Raw genomic sequence first — 26,286 nt, 5'->3', positions numbered from 1 at the left:
ACGCCCCTCCGTAAACAAGCCTTCTACGATGTTGGTTAAAAGGTGGTACTTATTTAAATTAGGTAAGAGAATATCATATGACCATTGGTGTATTAAAATTATTGTTAGGGTGATGTCACCCTATCCCCTTAATAATCCCACCTCCTGAATCCAAGTGTTTGACATGGGGGAGGGGACCAGTAACTATGATCAAACTTTATCAATGTAGAAGCAACATTATTTTTAATACTGTGATCTGGTTTCATCCACATATCATTAAATTTCATGAAAAACATGATTTTGTCTGTTCCTGACCTTTAAAGAATAATATTTGAATGACACCATATTCACTTAGGATCTCACTTGCTGAAGGCCACAGGACTGAAAATGAATGAATGCAGCAAGCATGTCTCTGTCACTAGCAAACACAGTCATGGTTGGTACTGGCAACTCAAAAATTCACTCGAAAGGCACCCTGGGAAATATGCAAATAAGGCTTAAAAGCATACAGCAGTGTTTCCCAACCCTCGTCCTCGATTACCCCCAACAGTACACATTTTTATTGTAACCCTGGACAAGCACACCTAATTCAACTTGTCAACTAATCATCAAGCCCTCAATTAATTGAATGAGGTGTGCTTGTCCAGGACTACAACAAAAATGTGTACTGTTGGGGGTACTGGAGGACCAGGGTTGGGAAACACTGCCCTATAGCAGGGCTATTCAATTCAGGTCCTGGAGGGCCGAAACATTTCTGGTTTGGGATTTTTGTATGTTTTTTCAAAGAACCATCCCATTTATGGTTCTTAAGGAACCCTAAAATGGTCCCCCTATGACATCGCTCTCAAGAACCTTATTTGGTTCCAACTAGCATCTTTGTTTTTAAGATTGTGGTGTGTGTGTGCATGTGCATGTGTTTGTGCGTGCACTTGAGTGAGTGTGTGTGTGTGTGTGTGTGTGTGTGTGTGTGTGTGTGTGTGTGTGCATGCGTACACCTCAAAGTCACTCATGATGGATATTCCAATTAGGATCCAGCTGTCATGCAGCTCATAGTTCTAGCCCCTAAACCCATTCCTCCTAATCAACACTACAGCCCAGTAATACAGTATGTATAAGATAAGTAACTGCCAGTGTCATAGCATTTTGGCTAAAGGAGCCATTTGAAAGTGCAGACAATTTTTCATAATCCAGGGTTTTCAGCTAAAACACATAGCAAAGGGAGTCCCAAGGAGACTGAGGCCCAGGACACTCGCCTGCCTGCCAAGAATGGAGGGAAGCAAAGAGGTCTTATTCATAAAACCTGGAAAAAAACAACCAATATCATAAAAGGAACACAACATGGAGATGTGAAGAGTGGCAGTTTGAATGGAAAACAAATTATGGGGTATAAAAATGTCACCTGGAGAGACAGGGAGGCCTATTTTCTACCAGCAAGCCGTTTGGTCTCATAGTCTACGACAGACAGCGGAACAACAACGGCGGAAACAAAAGACAGACAGAGAGAACAAAGCCAAACAGAAAATCACCAAATTGCTTGTCAGAAAATGAAAACCATTGTTTCCAACAGGCTGCTCTGCTCCCAAGAGACCTGCCGTCAACGACAAAGACAAATGTTTGTGTCAAAGACGAGTGTAGCTGTGGTGGCGAAGGCTGGAGACACAACAAGTGGGTGAAATTGTTGACTGCTATTGAAAGCAGTTAAACAGGCCAATTGTTGTGTTTTGTTATCCTGAACAATTGAAACTATGTATCATTGCCTATCTCTCTCTGACAAGAAAACATGGTGGCTCTCTTTTTATTAACTTTCCACTTAGAAGTAAGAAGAGTTAGGGCTCTATTCAATCTGGAAAGCTGAAGCATTACAGATTCCGTGATAGAAATGTCAAGGTAATTTCCTATTGAGCCGACATGCAGCGTTTATCGTGAATGCAGTCTCCGCTAAAGCGGGGAACATTGCCTTTACATTTCAATCAAGCTGAATTTCCGGATTGAATAGAGCCTTTAAGCGCACTGCTTCTAAGCTAACTACACTACACTACATTATAAAGACTATTCTTGCTTCTCTGCACTGGTGCAATGAACTGCAATCCAACTACCCTGAAAGCGAAATACTTGTGCATATTACTGAGGCCCTCTCTATTCCCATAGAGCAGGGTTTCGCTAACTCGGTCCTAGCCCCCCCGGGTGCACGTTTTGGTTTTAGCCCTAGCACTACACAGCTGATTCAGATAACCAACTCATAATCAAGCTTTAATTATTTGAATCAGCTGTGTAGTGCTAGGGCAAAAACCAAAATGTGCACCCAGGGGGGGCCCCAGGACCGAGTTTGGCAAACCCTGCCATAGAGGATAGTGTGAGGACTAATGCTGGAGTACTATTACATTCCAGTTCACCCCCTGGGTCATGAGCGTTGTGTAGGGTGTGTTCTGATCCAGGCTGAGGCACACCCAAACAAATGCTTATCCAAACCATGAGCCTTGTGCTTGTCCGGGCCACAACAAAAACATTTACTGGGGTACTGGAGGTACTGGAGGTACTGGAGGTACTGGAGTTGAGAAACACTGTTCTAGGGGATATAGGGGTCTTTATGGACTTTACAATAGCGAGGTAATGTATGTTGAAGTTGATTTGTTTCATTAACTGGAAATGGGGAAATGAGAGCTGACATTTCCTGGAAGGAAAAGTGAAATGTCCTCAGAGCACTGGGCTGGGTTTACATACAGTAGATACAGGGATATGTGTGAGAATGTTACAGCCCTACCAGAACAACCAGAACAACGAAAGGTCGCTGGTTCTAATCCCCAAACCGACTAGGTGAAAGATCTGTCGATGTACCCTTGAGCAAGGCACTTAACCCTAATTGCTCCTGTAAGTCACTCTGGATAAGAGTGTCTGCTAAATGACTAAAAAAACAAAACAAAAAAAAACATAGCATGTATGTTCATCCATAACTACAGTATTTTTTTACTTTCAAAACATCCATGTTCACTTGGTCTACAGTTAATTGTGAAACTGTAAATGAAGGAGAAGAGAAGAGTGGATATATTTTTTCAAACTCTATTTTTAATAAGGTGCTTAAAATCTCATACGTTAGTTTTTGTTTTCACAGTACAAGGATAAGCACATCTATTCCCCCAACCCAGGAACTCATGATTAGCAGTGTAATGGAAACGTAAGTTTCACTTCACATCCACATACAGACTACCTCATCGACACAGTGTGGGTGGGGACATAATGCACAGATCACAGGTAATTAAGGCAACATGTCACAAGGTATTGAAGGTAAAGAACATAGAGATAAAACAAAGTGTTCTATCACTATGGTAATGAGAAAAATTACCTTTCTCTACACGGAGAGTAAAAATGTAAAACAAGGAGTAAAGGAAAAGCAAGTTTTTTAGGACATACATATACATATACCCCAAAGAAAAACAGATACAAACTTTTCCCACAGACAGTTTCTCTGCCGCACAGCTGAGTGACTGGGAACTGACAACCCCTTGTACAGAGGTTGTCAGTTCCCAGTCGCACCTTGCAAACTCTGTGCTGAGTTTGTTCCTTGTTGTTCCTGTCTTTCCCGTTGGACGTCAGTTTTCTAAGCGTCTGTTTTGTCTATGGTGGGAAGCATCACCACCTTCAACTCCATGCATGCCAGGGAAAGAGCTGCTAACAGAAAAATCTCCCTCTTTTGGCAGTGTCCTCAGCACAGCGATCCCTGCTGGTGAACGTTGTGCATTACATGTAGACCAGCTTCCTGGTTTTGTTATGTGGCTCCATTACTCCATTTCCATACAGAATCAGCCACGTCTATGTATTTGTTTCTGTTACTGTTATCAACTGCGTTAGTGTTCTGATCCCTCAATAAATAAATATCTGTAATAATAACGGACATGTCTACTGAGGAATATTTTTAAAGAAATGATGTATTGCCTAGTTCAAATTTTTTAAAATCTCCCATATATTATAACAAACTGTAAAAACGAAGAAAAAAAACATTTGAGAACAACTTCTAAAATGTCTGCATAATAACCAACTCGGAAACAAAATGGCTGACTCCTGTAGTCAGTTTCTTTAACAGAGCTGAAAGGTCACAATGGGGAAACTGCTACTTCCTACTTCCTCATTATCAACTGCTAATGAAAACGGATCGTGTCGTTACACCATGAGACCTGCACAGCAGAGCCTCGAAATACACAGAGAGAGAGTTGAGAGCTCCGACTTTGCATGCCGAGAGAGACATTCAATGGGGCTCATCCAATCACAGCCCACGACACTGAAAGGGACCAGCGTTGCGTCCAATCAATTCAATCCCATAGGGAGATTTTTAAAAAATATATAAATGCAGGTGGGGAGGAAGGGTTTGTCATTATCAGTCTTGCGTAATATTCGTTGAGAGAGAGGGTGGGGGTTAAAAAAGGGAGACCACATGTCACTATTAAACGACAGGTACCCAGGTCCTTTACGGAACAGCTCAGTTTGACAATATCCCCCTGCAATTCATAACCAGCAGTTATGAGTGACACTAAAACGCTATGCGGTCCCTTGTTAGAACAGACGGGCACGGTGGGGCCTGCTGATTGGCTGCTAGAGCTACTCAGCCAATCAGGCCTGTCCTTCCTAATTAAAACCAGAGAACAGCCAGTTCACAGGTCACCTGCCACAGAGTGCCTCTTTAGACATTACGTCTGTAAACAACAACAGTCCCTCATCATGCCATGACCAGGTAAAAAAAACAACGGTTCAACTGTAGTTTAAACTTTACACTACGAAAAAGAAAAGACGATGCTGCATCTGAGGACCAGCAGGCCAAACAGTCACTTAGACAGTTAGTCATTAATGTTAACTCTGAGGCCCTTGGCCCTTCAGCTCTTCTCATTGGCTACATCACAATGCATCACCAACCACCGTCATATAAACACATTTACAACTACAGTTAGTTATAATTAATAAAACGTAAAAAAGAGCGCTAGGTTGGACTTCCTATATCTCTTGTTTCTTCTTCCTCTTCTTTGAGCAATGTGTTTAACACTGTTCCAGTCTGTTTTCCTCTTGGTTCAGTTTCTTAGTGTGTTGTCTGTCAGACTGAAACAAAGACGTCTAGGTAGAGGCGGTCGTAGGATTCCCTGAAGAAGAGGATGAGGACCAGGCTGAAGGCACAGGAGCCCGTCAGACACCAGTTCAGCCACGACAACTCTGAGGAGACGGGGGAGAAGAGAAGAGAGGGAAAGGGAACATTATTTGTAGGTAAATCTTCATTGAAGGTCACTGATCTGTATCTCTATGCTCACTGCAGGCAAGTCATCATCGGTACACTACTGTACATCAATGACTTTATAACAGATGTCAAGAACAACCAATCACTTAGTTCAAGTATTGACTTCGTGACTGCGTATAAAACGATGCCAAAAACCGATGACATACAATAGTATAATGTGAGGAAGTTATTTATGTCCATTACCTGAAAACAAGCCCTAATCACACAGTATAACCTAGAGTGGGAATGATTTAGGAATTGGCTGAACTTTGTTTCATGCATCTAAATAATGTAAGTTATGTAAGTAATAGCCCATTTTTTCCCTTCAGCATTGACCTAAACTTGAACCTCAGAGGTTAATCTTTTCCCCCTGTTTTCCTGTTCCAAGCTCAGGTGGCCCTAGCTTAGAGCTCAGCAGGACTGTAATGAAGAGGTTATGGAAAGCCAGGTGGAGTGGGACTAATTGGTGTGAGCTATGGTTCTACACTACCTCCATCTACACACATCAACTCCTGCATGCACACACACACACAGCCGTAGAGCTGCATACATTTTGATGCACACATTACTTCCTGTTACTGCCCCAGGAAAAGAAATCGCTAGATATAGTCAGCTGCACAGTACTAGGCATGCCCTCTAACATGATACAGAGGTGTGGGTGAGAGAGAGAGAGAAAGAGAGAGAAACAGAAAGAGAGACAGTGATCGGGGTGCCCAGCATCCCCACCACTAAGAGGGGACCCACACGGCCTGATAAGGCAGAAGATGACAGGCCTCCAGCAGCTAGCTGAGCCCTGATGAAGGACCAGCAGGAACCAGCAGTACTAAATATAGAGAAATGAGATCAAAACTCACTGACCCCTGGGGACTGAGCAGAGCACGCACCATAATTCCCCCTGCAGAGCATTTCAATTTCAGAAGGCCGGTCCAATAATGCGGTTGATCATTTGCCCCTGAAGTGAGCGGCTCAATCAATGGGTGAAAAGTGAGAATCAGGCTAGGTCAGCTGTTTGGCCTGTTTGGGTAAATTCTATGATTTGGCCCTCCACCAAATCTCTGAGTGAGTCAGCCAGGAAGGATCCACCACTCCACCAGGGTAAGGTGAAGGAGACAAGGGTGCATTGCACACAGGATTTAAAAAACTGTAATTTTCTGGCTTATTCTTTCACGTATGCTGGCTGCCTACACCTACAACGGGGTACACAGAGAACATTCAGAGTGCCCAGATGGGAAGGGGACATAGGGGTGAGTTAGAGAGGAATAGTCTCTGAACATCTGGGCACAACATCTGTGGGTCCAGAGCTCGGTGGACAGAGAGAGAGAACATCTGTGGGTCCAGAGCTCAGTGGACAGAGATAACATCTGTGGGTCCAGAGCTCAGTGGACAGAGAGAGAACATCTGTGGGTCCAGAGCTCAGTGGACAGAGAGAGAGAACATCTGTGGGTCCAGAGCTCAGTGGACAGAGAGAGAACATCTGTGGGTCCAGAGCATAGTGGACAGAGATAACATCTGTGGGTCCAGAACTCAGTGGGCAGAGAGAGAACATCTGTGGGTCCAGAGCTCAATGGACAGAGAGAGAGAACATCTGTGGGTCCAGAGCTCAGTGGACAGAGAGAGAACATCTGTGGGTCCAGAGCTCAGTGGACAGAGAGAGAACATATGTGGGTCCAGAGCTCAGTGGGCAGAGAGAGAACATATGTGGGTCCAGAGCACAGTGGACAGAGAGAGAACATCTGTGGGTCCAGAGCTCAGTGGGCAGAGAGAGAACATCTGTGGGTCCAGAGCTCAGTGGGCAGAGAGAGAACATCTGTGGGTCCAGAGCTCAGTGGGCAGAGAGAGAGGAAAGAGAAGTGAAGAGGTGGAGGATGTTTCATCCTGAAGTAGCACACTCATTAATCAGGTTAGCTCAGTAACCTGTTGCCTGGTGTTGTGGCAGGTTAAGGGAGTTGTGTTTATCTGACAGCTCTGTCTCCACAGCCTGCCTGCCCCAGACTCATCCATTTAGATTGAAGAGAGGGAGGAGAGCCGTAGGGAGGAGAGATGTGCGAATTGGTGTAGAGTCTGAATGAATGCTAATGTGTCTATGTATGCCCACCAACCAACAGAATATCTCAGCTAGTCCAGTCAGGTATCTGGTGGTAAAGAAGTGGCTAACTGGCTCGAGAGTGAGGAGTGGCGGGGCTGCAGTGTGTGGAAAGTAAGAGAGAAAACAAAACTCTTTGGAGTTGCTTGAACAGCAAATCACAGGGGAATAGGAGTGGACATAACTTCCCTTTCTGAACATTAATAAGGAAAGAGCCTCTGGGGAGAGAGACGATGATGCAATTCCTCACAGGCTATCATAGCTCCAGTAGGTCAGTGATAATACCCAGCTGACAGTTAGAAAGGCCAATTTAAATGATGTTTTCACTTCTTCCTCTAGCTCTACACTGAGTGTACAAAATATTAGGAACACCTGCTCTTTCCATGACATAGACTGCAACTCAATATTAGGAAGGTGTTCTTAATGTTCTGTACACTCAGTGTATTTGTTAACTGATATTTAACAGTCACAGTAGTAATAATTAGGGGTCCGACTGCAGCTGTCTCTTCCCCTTCTGTCTTTGTCTCTGTTGATTTCAGAAGTGAGGGTCTAAAAGCTGTGAAATAGCCCTCACCAGCGGGAGGGAGTGGAAAAACATAAAACGCTGCAAACACCCACAGGCTGGCACACAAAGCAGGTACACGGGGGCCTGGGGGGAGGGCGTCGAGGCCAGACACAGACGGGCGTTTAGCTCTGACACCTCACCTTATGCACGCATAGAGCTGTTGTGATGAACGTATTACTGCCACACCTGCAGTCATGAGTCACGACCGCAGTAAAATTCCAAGACTGTTGAGTCACGGTAATCTCCTCTTATGCACTCTGGACATGTGTTGGTAATACCCAACTCGCTAATGACAGTCAGGTTGCTAATGGCCTGGTACTCAGCGTTCTATTGTCCCTCTAACCACTCTGACATCAATGCAAATGCTTTCGAAAATCACATCAAACACTTATCATCAAAACAGTATGTGCTTTTAAAACTCACCTCACTGTGATTGATCAATTTGAAGAAAGAAGTTCAACAAAAGGTTGAAACTGAGTGGAAAACATGGTCATTGTGGATGTTGTTTCAAAGCATTACACAACGAAATGTACAACGCTTTCTAAGGTGATGATTAATTCAAAACACCACATGCATATTAGAGCTTATGGATATGCATAGGACTATATACAAACGGCAGAAAAAAAAACAGAATTAAAATAATGATTGTGCCTTTATACAATACATAGCCTAGTAGCCTACCGCATATTATGCATGGCAAAAAAAATATTTACAAAAATAACTGATTTAAGATGTCTTTGGTACATAATTGGTCTAGTCTATGCTCCAAAATTAAACAAATTCTAGTCACCTTTGAATATGGACTTTATTATTATGCATACTTGATGGGCTGGTTACCTTATGCTACGCTCCAAACTTTCTATCCATGAGTCCGGGAGAGAATGTATAGGCCTAGACAATGCTGTTGGTCCATTGATTGTGTAAGGCGGCTTACAGAGTTAGCCTACAATTACAGTGAATTTGTATTTGAATAGCCTAGTAGTAGGGATTTTGTTATATTTTCATAATTAATAGGCTGACACATTACTTTTAGCTACAGAATATCTCACCACCGTGCGTTTCCATCTCCTCCTCTCTCTCCTTCATTCCTTTCTCGAGCGCGCAGAGGGAGGGGCTGTCAACAGTTTAATTAAATATGTTTCGTTGTGAAAACATGTTACTATCGACGTTCCCGAACAGAATTCACTTGGTTTCCCAAATTAAGCACTGGGTAGCTGCAGGAACAGGGTTGGAGAGCCCATGGCATACAGATGTTGGATGGGCGGAATATCACCTGTCGCGCAGCGAGAGGCTGCATGCTCCTCAAACAGTGGTTGATGCGTGGAGTGAAATAAGTGTTCTTATAAGCCTAGACATTTCTATATTCAATCCCGTGTGAAAGCAGAGTTTTAATGGTTGCCACTAAAAAGAGGAGGATCAGCTGCTACTATATTTATTAATCAGCTGCTCATATTAAGCACATGCTCCGCTATAAAACAGGAGTAGCCTACCCGGCATGATTGAAAAACAAACTGTGGGAAAATGGCCTCTATTCGCTATTCGAGTACATACAGATTACATGTTCCTGCCCCTATTCCTGCCCATTAGATAATTATTAGTAAAGACAAATTAAATTGAGAATAGTCTGATGGGTGAAAATATTATCGATTGATGAGAGAACAGTGGCAAGCCTGAGGCAAGGAACAGAATGCAAGCTTTTTTTTATGACTTTCTCAAATCATCAATAGCCTATAGTCACATCATGCAGCCCATATAAGTTTTGATTTCTAAGACATTCTATCGTTCACAACTATCGTTCACAACGAAAGTTGCCAAATAACTCAGAATCTAGCGTATATGACCTGTTTCAAATGATCACTTTCACGCTCAACATAGCCACTTCATATGCACACTCTCTCCGGAATGGGAAAAAGTTCAATTATATCCTTCTTACTATAAAATCATATAATATAAAATAATGGCACAGGACTTATAAGCATATCTTGTCTGCTAAATGAAAAAGCCATAGCCAGATAACATACAGTAGGCCAACTCATATTCTGTTCTTCTAAAATGAAGAACATGAAATACATTTTCATCATATCATAATGTTTCTTTAGACCTGCCTAAAACAAATTATGGATTTTTTGTGATGGTGTACATTAACTTGATTTCTTAGACTTTTAAAAAATGTAGATGTACAATGCCCGCATCAGCGTCTTGTTTGCGGCTTGTATGGGTGGAGGCCTGGAGATGCTGAATGTGTTAATGTTAATCAACGGTCAATTATCGTGAAACCGGCTGCATTTGCATGACAATAACTGGCTGACAAAATTTCATGACCGCCACAGCCTTACACACACACGCACGCACACACACAAACTCACACACGCACGGACGCTGAGTCGCGAGCAGAAGTCACTTATCGCTGCCGCAATTATTCCTAATTGTGGCCAATGATGCTGGTGCGTTTAAAATGGACGTCTCGTTTCAGACTGATTTAGTCCTCCCACTCTCACTTTCCTCAGCTGTTTTTTTTAGGGGAAAGGGGAATGGAGCTGGCTGACATTTATCCGATATAAATATGACTTAACTCATCGAAATGAAATCATAAAATGTTAAATGAAACAAAATGAGAATAATTACTTTCTATTAGTGTCAGAATATTCTGACTCGGTGGGTAGACATTGAGACTGTTTCGTCATTTAATATGACTGTGTCTATTTCAAATAGGAGGTGCTTCGGAATTAGTTATTTTGGCAGTGGGCAGTAACAGACAATTTAAAATGAACCATAACCAAAAAATAAATGAACATCTTTGAGGCTAAAATCGCCCATTTTAAATGTAGGAGAGAGTGGGGAGGATTTTGAAAAGGCAAAGATTTATATGGAATTCTGCAGCTTGAATTCCACACCAACATACAGTTGAAGTCGGAAGTTTACATACACCTAGGTTGGAGTCATTAAAACTCGTTTTTCAACCACTCCACCAATTTCTTGTTAACAAACTATAGTTTTGGCAATTCGGTTAGGACATCTACAGTGAGGGGAAAAAGTATTTGATCCCCTGCTGATTTTGTACGTTTGCCCACTGACAAAGACATGATCAGTCTATAATTTTAATGGTAGGTTTATTTGAACAGTGAGAGACAGAATAACAACAACAAAATCCAGAAAAATGCATGACAAAAATGTTATAAATTGATTTGCATTTTAATGAGGGAAATAAGTATTTGACCCCTCTGCAAAACATGACTTAGTACTTGGTGGCAAAACCCTTGTTGGCAATCACAGAGGTCAGACGTTTCTTGTAGTTGGCCACCAGCTTTGCACACATCTCAGGAGGGATTTTGTCCCAATCCTCTTTGCAGATCTTCTCCAAGTCATTAAGGTTTCGAGGCTGACATTCGGCAACTCGAACCTTCAGCTCCCTCCACAGATTTTCTATGGGATTAAGGTCTGGAGACTGGCTAGGCCACTCCAGGACCTTAATGTGCTTCTTCTTGAGCCACTCCTTTGTTGCCTTGGCCGTGTGTTTTGGGTCATTGTCATGCTGGAATACCCATCCACAACCCGTTTTCAATGCCCTGGCTGAGGGAAGGAGGTTCTCACCCAAGATTTGACGGTACATGGCCCCGTCCATCGTCCCTTTGATGCGGTGAAGTTGTCCTGTCCCCTTAGCAGAAAAACACCCCCAAAGCATAATGCTCCCACCTCCATGTTTGACGGTGGGGATGGTGTTCTTGGGGTCATAGGCAGCATTCCTCGTCCTCCAAACACGGCGAGTTGAGTTGATGGCAAAGAGCTCGATTTTGGTCTCATCTGACCACAACACTTTCACCCAGTTCTCCTCTGAATCATTCAGATGTTCATTGGCAAACTTCAGACGGGCCTGTATATGTGCTTTCTTGAGCAGGGGGACCTTGCGGGTGCTGCAGGATTTCAGTCCTTCACGGCGTAGTGTGTTACCAATTGTTTTCTTGGTGACTATGGTCCCAGCTGCCTTGAGATCATTGACAAGATCCTCCCGTGTAGTTCTGGGCTGATTCCTCACCGTTCTCATGATCATTGCAACTCCACGAGGTGAGATCTTGCATGGAGCCCCAGGCCGAGGGAGATTGACAGTTATTTTGTGTTTCTTCCATTTGCAAATAATCACACCAACTGTTGTCACCTTCTCACCAAGCTGCTTGGCGATGGTCTTGTAGCCCATTCCAGCCTTGTGTAGGTCTACAATCTTGTCCCTGACATCCTTGGAGAGCTTTTTGGTCTTGGCCATGGTGGAGAGTTTGGGATCTGATTGAATGCTTCTGTGGACAGGCTTTTTATACAGGTAACAAACTGAGAATAGGAAATCTCCCTTTAAGAGTGTGCTCCTAATCTCAGCTCATTACCTGTATAAAAGACACCTGGGAGCCAGAAATCTTTCTTATTGAGAGGGGGTCAAATACTTATTTCCCTCATTAAAATGCAAATCAATTTATAACATTTTTGACATGCGTTTTTCAGGATTTTTTTGTTGTTATTCTGTCTCTCACTGTTCAAATAAACCTACCATTAAAATTATAGACCGATCATGTCTTTGTCAGTGGGCAAACGTACAAAATCAGCAGGGGATCAAATAATTTTTTCCCTCACTGTACTTTGTGCATGACACAAGTAATCTTTCCAACAATTGTTTACAGACAGATTATTTCACTTATAATTCACTGTATCACAATTCCAGTGGGTCAGAAGTTTACATACACTAAATTGACTGTGCCTTTAAACAGCTTGGAAAATTCCAGAAAATGATGTCATGGTTTTAGAAGCTTTTGATAGGCTAATTGACATCATTTGAGTCAATTGGAGGTGTACCTGTGGATATATTTCAAGGCCTACCTTCAAACTCAGTGCCTCTTTGCTTGACATCATGGGAAAATCAAAAGAAATCAGCCAAGAACTCCGAAATAAATGGTAGACCTCCACAAGTCTGGTTCATCCCTGGGAGCAATTTCCAAACGCCTGAAGGTACCACGTTCATCTGTACAAACAATAGTACGCAAGTATAAACACCATGGGACCACGCAGCCGTCATACTGCTCAGGAAGGAGACGCGTTCTGTCTCCTAGAGATGAACGTACTTTGGTGCAAAAAGTGCAAATCAATCCCAGAACAACAGCAAAGGACCTTGTGAAGATGCTGGAGGAAACAGGTACAAAAGTATCTACACTGCTCAAAAAAATAAAGGGAACACTAAAATAACACATCCTAGATCTGAATGAATGAAATAATCTTATTAAATACTTTTTTCTTTACATAGTTGAATGTGCTGACAACAAAATCACACAAAAATTATCAATGGAAATCAAATGTATCAACCCATGGAGGTCAAAATTAAAGTGGAAAACCACACTACAGGCTGATCCAACTTTGATGTAATGTCCTTAAAACAAGTCAAAATGAGGCCCAGTAGTGTGTGTGGCCTCCACGTGCCTGTATGACCTCCCTACAATGCCTGGGCATGCTCCTGATGAGGTGGCGGATGGTCTCCTGAGGGATCTCCTCCCAGACCTGGACTAAAGCATCCGCCAACTCCTGGACAGTCTGTGGTGCAACGTGGTGTTGGTGGATGGAGCAAGACATGATGTCCCAGATGTGCTCAATTGGATTCAGGTCTGGGGAACGGGCGGGACAGTCCATAGCATCAATGCCTTCCTCTTGCAGGAACTGCTGACACACTCCAGCCACATGAGGTCTAGCATTGTCTTGCATTAGGAGGAACCCAGGGCCAACCGCACCAGCATATGGTCTCACAAGGGGTCTGAGGATCTCATCTCAGTACCTAATGGCAGTCAGGCTACCTCTGGCGAGCACATGGAGGAAAGAAATGCCACCCCACACCATGACTGACCCACCGCCAAACCGGTCATGCTGGAGGATGTTGCAGGCAGCAGAATGTTCTCCACGGCGTCTCCAGACTCTGTCACATGTGCTCAGTGTGAACCTGCTTTCATCTGTGAAGAGCACAGGGCGCCAGTGGCGAATTTGCCAATCTTGGTGTTCTCTGGCAAATGCCAAACGTCCTGCATGGTGTGGGGCTGTAAGCACAACCCCCACCTGTGGACGTCGGGCCCTCATACCACCCTCATGGAGTCTGTTTCTGACCGTTTGAGCAGACACATGCACATTTGTGGCCTGCTGGAGGTCATTTTGCAGGGCTCTGGCAGTGCTCCTCCTGCTCCTCCTTGCACAAAGGCGGAGGTAGCAGTCCTGCTGCTGGGTTGTTGCCCTCCTACGGCCTCCTCCACGTCTCCTGATGTACTGGCCTGTCTCCTGGTAGCGCCTCCATGCTCTGGACACTACGCTGACAGACACAGCAAACCTTCTTGCCACAGCTCACATTGATGTGCCATCCTGGATGAGCTGCACTACCTGAGCCACTTGTGTGGGTTGTAGACTCCGTCTCATGCTACCACTAGAGTGAAAGCACCACCAGCATTCAAAAGTGACCAAAACATCAGCCAGGAAGCATAGGAACTGAGAAGTGGTCTGTGGTCACCACCTGCAAAACCAGTCCTTTATTGGGGGTGTCTTGCTAATTGCCTATAATTTCCACCTGTTGTCTATTCCATTTGCACAACAGCATGTGAAATGTATTGTCAATCAGTGTTGCTTCCTAAGTGGACAGTTTGATTTCACAGAAGTGTGATTGACTTGGAGTTACATTGTGTTGTTTAAGTGTTCCCTTAACTTTTTTGAGCAGTGTATATCCACAGTAAAACGAGTCCTATATCGACAAAACCTGAAAGGCCACTCAGTAAGGAAGAAGCCACTGCTCCAAAACCGCCATAAAAAAGCCAGACTACGGTTTGCAACTGCACATGGGGACAAAGATCGTACTTTTTGGAGAAATGTCCTCTGGTCTGATGAAACAAAAATAGAACTGTTTGGCCATAATGACCATCGTTATGTTTGGAGGAAAAAGGGTGTCTCTTGCAAGCCGAAGAACACCATCCCAACTGTGAAGCATGGGGGTGGCAGCATCATGCTGTGGGGGTGCTTTGCTGCAGGAGGGAATGGTGCACTTCACAAAATAGATGGCATCATAAGGAAGGAAAATTATGTGGTTATATTGAAGCAACATCTCAAGACATCAGTCAGGAAGTTAAAGCTTGGTCGCAAATGGGTCTTCCAAATGGACAATGACCCCAAGCATACTTCCAAAGTTGTGGCAAAATGGCTTAAGGACAACAAAATCAAGGTATTGGAGTGGCCATCTCAAAGCCCTGACCTCAATCCTATAGAAAATGTGTGGGCAGAACTGAAAAAGCGTGTGCGAGCAAGGAGGCCTACAAACCTGACTCAGTTACACCAGCTCTGTCAGGAGGAATGGGCCAAAATTCACCCAACTTATTGTGGGAAGCTTGTGGAAGGCTACCTAAAACGTTTGACCCAAGTTAAACAATTTAAAGGCCATGCTACCAAATACTAATTGAGTGTATGTAAACTTTTGACCCACTGGGAATGTGATTAAATAAATAAAAGCTGAAATAAATCATTCACTCTACTATTATTCTGACATTTCACATTCTTAAAACAAAGTGGTGATCCTAACTGACCTAAGACAGGGAATTTTTACTAGGATTAAATGTCAGGAATTGTGAAAAACTGAGTTTAAATGTATTTTGCTAAAGTATATGTAAACTTCCGACTTCAACTGTATCTGTCACATCAATTACGGTATAAGGTTGAAATTAATGAAGGATGAATTAGAGGTAGGAGAGAAAATATTGGAATGCTATCATACTGTTAGTGGTGGTAGAATGTTCTCCTCAGTTCATCCACAAAGATTGATCAACAGGACACAGACACCATGAACGAGCTGGATTTAGCTGTAGTTATTAGTATCTCAACTAGTATCTAAACCAATGGTCTCTACATTTCTAGGGACATGTAAATATCATATTAATTGGTCCTAACACTGAGCCCTGAGGAACACCAACTTCTCTACTTATAAAGGGCTGAGCTACTGGCAGTCATCAAGAGTGTGCAGTCCACACAGGAATATCACAAGAGCCTGCTACTCAAGATGTATGGGCCCATAACTACAGATCTCAGACCAGTCTCAGCTGGGTATAGCCTCTGAGCATCACTCAGAACAGAAAAGAAAGAGAGAGAGCGAGAGAGAGAGAGAGAGACCAATGGGTAACAGAAACCACACTATTGTCTGTGACCGCAACAAGGTCAGATTTGAAAAGCTAAAGCTGAGCCAAAGTTCTCTAATCTCGGTTGAATCTTCCTGGATGTCAGAGGGAGAGAGGAAGCTGCCAACACTGTTCCCTTCTCAGTTCTGACCACATAGGCAGCCTCCAGCTTCAAGCCTCCAGTACACAAACAGACCCCTCTGTACACATCCACCAGGCTGTCATTCACCACCACCGACTAGAAGGGGGAACATTTATACTTTATGAGGCCTGTATCTGTTTGCTGATCTGCATCTGACGCCGCAAGGCTGTCGACATTTGACACTGTTGCTGCGTCCCAAATAGCACCCTATTCCCTAATATAGTGCACTACTTTTGACCAGAGCCCTATGAGCCCTGGTCAAGAGTAGTGCACTATAAAGAGAATAGGGTGCTATTTGGGAAGCATGTATCTATACTGATGGGTAATTCATGATTAAATCACTAGCTCGCTCCATGCTGAGGAAACTTTACACATACCGCTAGTGATTAGAATCACAGTCTAAAGGTCCCTAAACTGATGTTTATTCACCAGCACCTGGCTTCTGCTTCTGCTGCCCGACCTGTCCAATCTCCTGAATCCCTTTCTGCTTGTTGCCGGGTGGAACAGGAACACTCGCGGTCAAATAGGTGAACATGCACTGTCCGGGTGTCAGCTTTGTTAGTGGAGAAAGAACCTCTGGTCTAAGGTGGTCACCCTAATCAAGGACTGACTATCCACCACCTGTACTCTGAGGGACCAGCCAGACAGTAGATCAGGACGGAATACAGTTGGCAGGCAACAGCTGTATCTGTCAGTTCATACAGCTTACCACCAGGGGGACTTGTCAGTGTGTGTGAGTACTTGTTTGTGTGCATGCATGCGTGTGTGTGTGTGTGAATATCATGAATAGTAATGCAGTTCGTATAAATATGTATATGTATACAGTATATTCTATCTATTTACTCCAGAGGGTTTGAGAGGGGAATCCTGTCAAGTTTCTCTAAGCATTATTCATCATTCCACCTGATTGGCTTTGTGATGTGTCTGACCTTACAGTGAAGGTTAATCAGCCAGAGGAGCTCTGCAAACAGAATGGAGCTCAGCTAAAAGAGGAGGGAAACAGAGGTTTCTTCCCAAATGGCACCCTACTCCCTCCATAGTGCACTACCTTTGACCAGGGCCCATTGGAAACAGGGTGCCATTTGGGATGAACACACAGAGAGGAGGTCTGATGGTTCGGCTCCACTGAGTTTATATTTCTACAGGCTCCCGACCTGCTTCTATTCAAACCAGGAAAATGATGGAGGGTAAGAGATATTCTGTCCTTTCTGTTATGTGCTGTGCTTACATATTTCATATTAAGCTTCGCAAGACTCAGACAAGGAATGCCAGTCTGGGAGAGATAAAACAGTGTTTTTAATTGTAATCTAAATAAATATTATAACTTAAAAGGTCTCGAAAGCTAATTATTGTATCTATCTATTTCTTTAAATTATCCTCAGTGGAGATGGATGGCACATTGGACCTCTTGATCTGGGTTTGAATCTGACACACTGCTCTAGACCTGTCTCCTCTCATTTAATTATATATCGCTCTATCTTGTGCTGTACCTGTGCTCGACCTGTCGGTCTTACCTGTGCTGTAGAAGGTGAGGAAGAAGAGGAGGCAGCCGGTGACCAGGTTACCGAGGAAGGTGACCACGCCACAGGTGATGCCCTCGGGCACGGGGTACACAGTCTCGATGAAGAGCTCTAAGAAGATGGGTACACTACTGTTGATGAAGATGCCCACCAGGATACAGGAAGTATACAGGGTGGCTGAGGGGAGGACAGAGAGGGGCGGAGTGTTAATGAATCAATGAATCAATCAGTAAATCAAGCAATAATCACATTGTATAAAGCAGAGGACAGAGAGTCAGGGTTTAATCAATGAATCAATAGAATTTGACTTATAAAGACCTTTTTACAACAGTTCACAAAGTGCTTTACATATGGCACTATAACTAGTGTGAAATGACACTAGTCTAGCAAGACCGTGAGAACAGTGTCTCCATGAGAACTAATACCGGCCTCCAGGTTCTCATTGTTACATATCAAAGATCACTCATAATGTCATTCCAGCTAAGTCAATGGTGGTTTAACAGTGGATTAGGGGAAAAACCGCAGGCAAAAACCCTGCTGTGCAGCCCGTCTGGGTCTTTTCATGAGTGTGTGTGTGTGTGTGTGTGTGTGTGTGTGTGTGTGTGTGTGTGTGTATGTGTGTGTGTCAGTGGAGGCTCCTCAGAGGAGGAACAGGAGGACCATCCTCCTAAATGAATTTCATTTTTTTATAGTGAAACATTACAAAAGTTATCCTTTTTAGATAAAACTATACTACATATATTCACGTCACCAAATAATTGATTTAAACACACTGTTTTGCAATAAAGGTCCAAAGTAACCTCAACAGCACCCTCTAGAGTAGCGCCATGGTGTAGCCAAAGACAGCTATTTTCCATCCTTCTCTGGATACATTGACTTCAATATGAAACCTAGGAGGCTCATGGTTCTCACCCCCTTCCATAGACTTACACAGTAATTATGACAACTTCCGGAGGACGTCCTCCAACCTATCAGAGCTCTTGCAGCATGAACTGACATGTCCACCCAATCTCAAAGGATCAGATAATTAATCTTGTACTGAAAGCATAAGCTACATCTAGCTAGCACTGCAGGGCATATACTGTGGTGAGTATTTGAGAGAGAGAGAGAAAGACAATAGTTGAAAAGGAGAAGCAGCAGAAAGAGAGAGCTAGCTATATTTCGTTGTATTTTTTTCTTCTTCTTAGTTTACGTTTCACTTACTTAGCTAATGCAGCTAATTTAGCGTACTCAACAACCTGCCTCAAACAGAATGCTATTTATGTTAGCTAGCTGGCTAAGGCTATCCAACACCGCAACTCTTCCAAGTCATGGTAAGCTTTCGGTTTTATTAATTTATTGCCAACGTGGCCCTCTAGTGTAACTACTGAACTGCTTGCTGATTGTGGGTTTACTAACGCATTAGTTCAAGTGTATTGACAACGTTAATGTGGTGACAACGATGTAGGCTGTGTAGAGGTAAGCATTTATGGCGTGAGGTTTTGGCTTGGATAGGTTTTTGCGCCTGGTCACAGGCAGCTGTTGTGTTGCGCACTGAAGTCCATAAGCAAAGGGAAAAGGTGAGAGGAGGAGAGCGCATAGATGCGAGAAGGAATTATACAACAAGCAAAGTGATGATGCTGTACGTGGCTGCTATGAAAATGAACGTGTGTGGGTGATTAGGGGTGTATCATTCCGCCGATTCTGTTGCAAATCTTATCTTAAACGGAAGCAAACAGAACGGGGAGGGACCTACCTGAATTTGTCCAATAGAAACACTTGTTTAGTAGTAAAACGGAACGTTTTGCAACCATTTAGACTAATGATTACACACCAGATCAGCTAGATGCAGGCAAGAGTGTGCAAGGCAGTATTGAATGTGTCACTGTCTGTCACCTTGATTACTCCAATTTGTCTCTCGACCTGTGCACCTAAGTTATACATTTTTATTCGTAGGCTAGGTTGTAGCAACCTCATGATGGGTATAGAGAAAGATTGAGTATCATGTAGTAGATACAACCTATCAATGTTACATTGAGCTGGGTGAGTGGAATATGAATGACAATCATCCAATTTGCTGTAATAGAAATAAGGCAATGCTCATATAAAAACAAAAGTGTCCTCCCTCATCTTAAACGGCACCGACCTCCACTGGTATGTGCGTGTGCACGTGTGTATGTGTGTCCCTGCATGCTTGCACATGGCGTGCATGCGTGTGTGCGTGCATGTATGTATGCGCGTGTGTCCATGCTTGTGTGCCTGTGTGTGTGTGCCTTGGCCACTGATCAAGGTCTCAGCTGCTCTGAGGCTGAGCCCTGGGGCCCTGGGGTGGGTGAGCAGATTAAGCCATCACCGTGGAGCAAAGCATGTTTGCGTCCCAAATGGCACCCTATTCTCTATATAGTGTACTACTTTTGACCAGAACCCTATGGTAGTGCACTATATAGGGAATAGTGTGCCATTTGGGACGCAGAGCATTGCTCTCAGTTTCCTCCACGGCCGTCTCCTTTATCACTGCAGATTGGGTCAAATCAACTCCCCATTACCCAGCACCGCTCTTAATCACACTGCTGTCTGTGAGGACCCAGCCAGCCTGTCTATCTGCTGCCACAGAGGAACTGAGGCGACACCACTGCACCGATGACACAGTCATCAATGAATATCCCCTCTTCCCTTCGTTCTACCACCCCCATCCTGATACCGGCTGGTATCAAACACAGCCAACCACCGCTGCGCTGTTCCTCCCACTACATCTGTCTCTCTGTCTTTATAAGAAGAAGTATGGCGCTGCTCCATGATAATATTTTAGTCCTCTTTATTAGAGGAAGCATGGTGCTGCTTAGGGATGTTACGGTGACTGTATTACCGCCACACCGGCAGTCACGAGTCATGACGACAGTCAAATTCCACATCACCGTTTAGTCACGGTAATTAGGCTTTTCCAAGCTCTGATGCTGCTGATGGTCATTAGTAGCCTACCAAACTTGCTAACTGCCTGGTACTCAGCACTCTATTTTCCCTCTAATCACTCTGACAAAATGCAAATGTGATCGAAAATCAAACACTTCATGAGAGCCCATGAGCTCATGTTGCGAAACATTTTTCAAATCATCATTAGAGTCGCATCATGCAGCCTTAGAATGTATGAAAAATCTAAATATATAGCCCAACATTTGTTGCAGCGCGAGTGTCAAGTTTGGGGAAGATAATTTTCACCATAAAAATGCACCTTTATAATAAAAGCATTACATGCATAATTACATTTGCAGTAACTTTTGAGAATGGTGTTTTCCTGCTAATGGAACATTCACGCTTATAGCCTACTGCAATGTGCACATTGCTGCGCTCATAATGTGAAGAAATAGCCTAATAGTTTATCAACATTTTAAGCTAAATGTTCTGATCTATTGCATCAGCCTCATTATTTACAATTTTATATTCGATGCTAGTGGTTGCATTAATTTGGGATCTATCGCATCCCACAACTGTCCCAGACTATGTTTGGAATATTTATTTCCCGCACAGAATAGGTCAACTTTTGTACTATGGGGGATAATAGATTGACATAGGCTAGTGCTTTTGCTGTTCGTTAGGCCTACTCATCTTGTTGGCTGACGAAAAGTAAACGTGGACAGTTCTTCCAATATTTTCAATATGCGCCTCGGAATTGGATAACTACGCACGCAGTTGCATCCCCGATGTGTCGGTCTTCACTTGTAGCCTGTGAGAAAGACCCGATCATGTGATGGAGAGCCATGTGAGTGAGAGGTGCTTCGGAGAACCCAGCCGGGAGAAGGGAATTATAATTATTATATTCAGCCCAAGGGCACAACGGCCACTGGCCACAAAAGGCATCGATTGTTTTAGGGGGCATTACGGCCACACAAAGGGGATGCCACCAGGAAATTCGAGGCATTATCAAGTGCTTGTCAAATTGTGAATGAGAGACTGATAAAGTGTGTACAGCCTGCACAAAAAAAAAACAAGCAGAGCTCATGCCTTTCAAGCAACTTTTTTCAATCATCATTAGAGTCGCATCATGCAGCCTTAGAATGTATAACAAATAAAAAAATATAGCCCAACGTTTGTTTCACAACTAAAGTTACATAAATAACTCTAAATTAAGCCTATAGGAGTACCTATTTCTTTGTTAACCGCTTAACACAGAATAGCCCATGTGCGCACTCCCTCAAATTGTTTGGAGAAGAATTCAATTGTATTCTTCATACTATAAAATAATATAAAATAATGCCACGGAATTCTAAGCAAATCTTGTCTGCTAAATGAACTAGTGTAGCCCACAGCCATATGGCATAGCCAGATCAGGGCCTAACATAAGGACAATTCAGAGTATGCTATTCTGTTCTTCTGAACCAGACTACATTTTCTTCATATCATGTTTCTTTAGATCTGTCTAAAATAAATAATGGATTTATTGTGTTGGTGTAGGCTATAATACATGGATTTATTAGACTTTTTAAAATGTAGGCTATGCATGGAAGCCAGGAGATGCTAAATGTGTTTATCTTAATGGTAAATTACCGTGAGACCGGCAGTTACAGTGAGGGAAAAAAGTATTTGATCCCCTGCTGATTTTGTACGTTTGCCCACTGACAAAGAAATGATCAGTCTATAATTTTAATGGTATGTTTATTTGAACATTGAGAGACAGAATAACAACAACAAAATCCGAAAAAACGCATGTCAAAAATGTTATAATTTGATTTGCATTTTAATGAGGGAAATAAGTATTTGACCCCCTCTCAATCAGAAAGATTTCTGGCACCCAGGTGTCTTTTATACAGGTAACGAGCTGAGATTAGGAGCACACTCTTAAAGGGAGAGCTCCTAATCTCAGTTTGTTACCTGTATAAAAGACACCTGTCCACAGAAGCAATCAATCAATCAGATTCCAAACTCTCCACCATGGCCAAGACCAAAGAGCTCTCCAAGGATGTCAGGGACAAGATTGTAGACCTACACAAGGCTGGAATGGGCTACAAGACCATCGCCAAGCAGCTTGGTGAGAATGTGACAACAGTTGGTGCGATTATTTGCAAATGGAAGAAATACAAAATAACTGTCAATCTCCCTCGGCCTGGGGCTCCATGCAAGATCTCACCTCGTGGAGTTTCAATGATCATGAGAACGGTGAGGAATCAGCCCAGAACTACACGGGAGGATCTTGTCAATGATCTCAAGGCAGCTGGGACCATAGTCACCAAGAAAACAATTGGTAACACACTACGCCGTGAAGGACTGAAAACCTGCAGCGCCCGCAAGGTCCCCCTGCTCAAGAAAGCACATATACAGGGCCGTCTGAAGTTTGCCAATGAACATCTGAATGATTCAGAGGAGAACTGGGTTAAAGTGTTGTGGTCAGATGAGACCAAAATGGAGCTCTTTGGCATCAACTCAACTCGCCGTGTTTGGAGGAGGAGGAATGCTGCCTATGACCCCAAGAACACCATCCCCACCGTCAAACATGGAGGTGGAAACATTATGCTTTGGGGGTGTTTTTCTGCTAAGGGGACAGGACAACTTCACTGCATCAAAGGGACAATGGACGGGGCTATGTACCGTCAAATCTTGGGTGAGAACCTCCTTCCCTCAGCCAGGGCATTGAAAATGGGTCGTGGATGGGTATTCCAGCATGACAATGACCCAAAACACACGGCCAAGGCAACAAAGGAGTGGCTCAAGAAGAAGCGCATTAAGGTCCTGGAGTGGCCTAGCCAGTCTCCAGACCTTAATCCCATAGAAAATCTGTGGAGGGAGCTGAAGGTTCGAGTTGCCAAACGTCAGCCTCGAAACCTTAATGACTTGGAGAAGATCTGCAAAGAGGAGTGGAACAAAATCCCTCCTGAGATGTGTGCAAACCTGGTGGCCAACTACAAGAAACGTCTGACCTCTGTGATTGCCAACAAGGGTTTTGCCACCAAGTACTAAGTCATGTTTTGCAGATATTTCCCTCATTAAAATGCAAATCAATTTATAACATTTTTGACATGCGTTTTTCTGGATTTTTTTGTTGTTATTCTGTCTCTCACTGTTCAAATAAACCTACCATTAAAATTATAGACTGATCATGTCTTTGTCAGTGGGCAAACGTACAAAATCAGCAGGGGATCAAATACTTTATTCCCTCACTGTATTTACTTGACAATCACCGGCTGACAAAATGTCATGACCGCCACAGCCCTAGTGCCACTCCATGATAATATTTTAGCCCTCTTTATTAGAGGAAGTATGGTAATAGAGCCATGGGGAACGTGTCCAAGGGAAGACCAATCTCTTTTACACTAATGATAATAGACGTTGTTGAAGAACAAAACCAGTATAACTGTTGTTTGTGTAAAAAAATTGAGAAGTGTGCATGCTGAGAGCTTCCAAAAAGGGATGACAAAGAGAGGTGTGTAATGTGGAAGAGGATGCTACCGGATCCATGTATCACGCCACCCACGTACAGTACACCAGTTGGATGGGCAACCCTGGGGTCTGTTAGCGTGGCACTGTCTGCCAGTATGTGTCTGGGAGAGAGGGTTCAACAAACACTGATGCCAGGCACGAGAATGATTGTAAAAATGGGACCTGATGCGTCTCTGCTTGGCACTCAGTTTTAAGGAGATAGATTGGAGATATCAACTGGCTTACCTGGTTAAATAAAGGTGAAATAAATTAGGCGGTGTGATAGACGTTCTGTCTACTTGTACATGAAACTGCCTCACTACAGAAACAGCTGCCTCACTCCTGCTCCTATGAGCCGTTCTGGCTAGCACAAGCCAAGGGCTACTTACTATACTCAGTCCATGTCTCTTCTTCCTGAATCTAAAGGACCAGTCTGCTATTGAAGTATCCATTGTGGCTCTAGGATGCTCCGGGTGTATGCCAGTTGCACTGCCTACATGTAAAATGCCTACTTCCTGACATGGAAACTGTGCTCTACTAGGCCTACCTGCAGTGGAGGGTAGGTGTGTGAGCCTGGTTAGACAGGTGAGTGTGAACCAGGTAGAGGCCAGGGAAGCCCCAGCCATCATCAGGACCAGGATGAGCTTCAGCATGCCCCGGATAGAGTCTGCAAACCTGGGGAGAGACAGAGACAGAGTTAGTAAACCTGGAGCAACAACAAAACCAAACAACAACTCTTATAACCTGGCTTAATTTGGTATGCTTCAGAAATGGCTTAACATGGCATGCTTCCAAACACAACAGTGTAAACATACAGTGGGGGGAAAAAAAGTATTTAGTCAGCCACCAATTGTGCAAGTTCTCCCACTTAAAAAGATGAGAGAGGCCTGTAATTTTCATCATAGGTACACGTCAACTATGACAGACAAAATGAGAAAAAAAATCCAGAAAATCACATTGTAGGATTTTTTATTAATTGATTTGCAAATTATGGTGGAAATAAGTATTTGGTCAATAACAAAAGTTTCTCAATACTTTGTTATATACCCTTGTTGGCAATGACACAGGTCAAACGTTTTCTGTAAGTCTTCACAGTTTTCACACACTGTTGCTGGTATTTTGGCCAATTCCTCCATGCAGATCTCCTCTAGAGCAGTGATGTTTTGGGGCTGTCGCTGGGCAACACAGACTTTCAACTCCCTCCAAAGACTTTCTATGGGGTTGAGTTCTGGAGACTGGCTAGGCCACTCCAGGACCTTGAAATGCTTCTTACGAAGCCACTCCTTCGTTGCCCGGGCAGTGTGTTTGGGATCATTGTCATGCTGAAAGACCCAGCCACGTTTCATCTTCAATGCCCTTGCTGATGGAAGGAGGTTTTCACTCAAACTATCACGATACATGGCCCCATTCATTCTTTCCTTTACACGTATCAGTCGTCCTGGTCCCTTTGCAGAAAAACAGCCCCAAAGCATGATGTTTCCACCCCAATGCTTCACAGTAGGTATGGTGTTCTTTGGATGCAACTCAGCATTCTTTGTCCTCCAAACACGACGAGTTGAGTTTTTACCAAAAAGTTATATTTTGGTTTCATCTGACCATATGACATTCTCCCAATCCTCTTCTGGATCATCCAAATGCACTCTAGCAAACTTCAGACGGGCCTGGACATGTACTGGCTTAAGCAGGGGGACACGTCTGGCACTGCAGGATTTGAGTCCCTGGCGGCGTAGTGTGTTACTGATGGTAGGCTTTGTTACTTTGGTCCCAGCTCTCTGCAGGTCATTCACTAGGTCCCCCCGTGTGGTTCTGGGATTTTTGCTCACCGTTCTTGTGATCATTTTGACCCCACGGGGTGAGATCTTGCGTGGAGCCCCAGATCGAGGGAGATTATCAGTGGTCTTGTATGTCTTCCATTTCCTAATAATTGCTCCCACAGTTGATTTCTTCAAACCAAGCTGCTTACCTATTGCAGATTCAGTCTTCCCAGCCTGGTGCAGGTCTACAATTTTGTTTCTGGTGTCCTTTGACAGCTCTTTGGTCTTGGCCATAGTGGAGTTTGGAGTGTGACTGTTTGAGGTTGTGGACAGGTGTCTTTTATACTGATAACAAGTTCAAACAGGTGCCATTAATACAGGTAACGAGTGGAGGACAGAGGAGCCTCTTAAAGAAGAAGTTACAGGTCTGTGAGAGC

The 26,286-nt window shown here is 43.6% G+C and overlaps 1 protein-coding gene across 1 annotated transcript in view; it reads right to left on the bottom strand.

The window, feature by feature from the left end:
- Positions 1 to 3,020: 3,020 nt before the first annotated feature.
- LOC121554878 (solute carrier family 49 member 4 homolog) overlaps positions 3,021 to 26,286 on the bottom strand; it is an 87,477-nt gene continuing 64,211 nt past the window's right edge. The window contains exons 7-9 of the mRNA XM_041868598.2: positions 24,643 to 24,770; positions 17,703 to 17,885; positions 3,021 to 5,172 (exon numbers count right to left, since the gene is read on the bottom strand). Coding sequence (XP_041724532.1) covers positions 5,057 to 5,172; positions 17,703 to 17,885; positions 24,643 to 24,770 — 427 coding nt within the window. The 3' untranslated portion in view covers positions 3,021 to 5,056. The remainder of the gene's footprint in view (positions 5,173 to 17,702; positions 17,886 to 24,642; positions 24,771 to 26,286) is intronic.

This window comes from Coregonus clupeaformis, chromosome 40 (genome assembly GCF_020615455.1).
Source record: "Coregonus clupeaformis isolate EN_2021a chromosome 40, ASM2061545v1, whole genome shotgun sequence".
Taxonomy (NCBI): domain Eukaryota; kingdom Metazoa; phylum Chordata; class Actinopteri; order Salmoniformes; family Salmonidae; genus Coregonus; species Coregonus clupeaformis.
The sequence above is the reverse complement of the archived record's forward strand: the minus strand, read 5'-3'. Positions and strand labels throughout refer to the sequence as shown.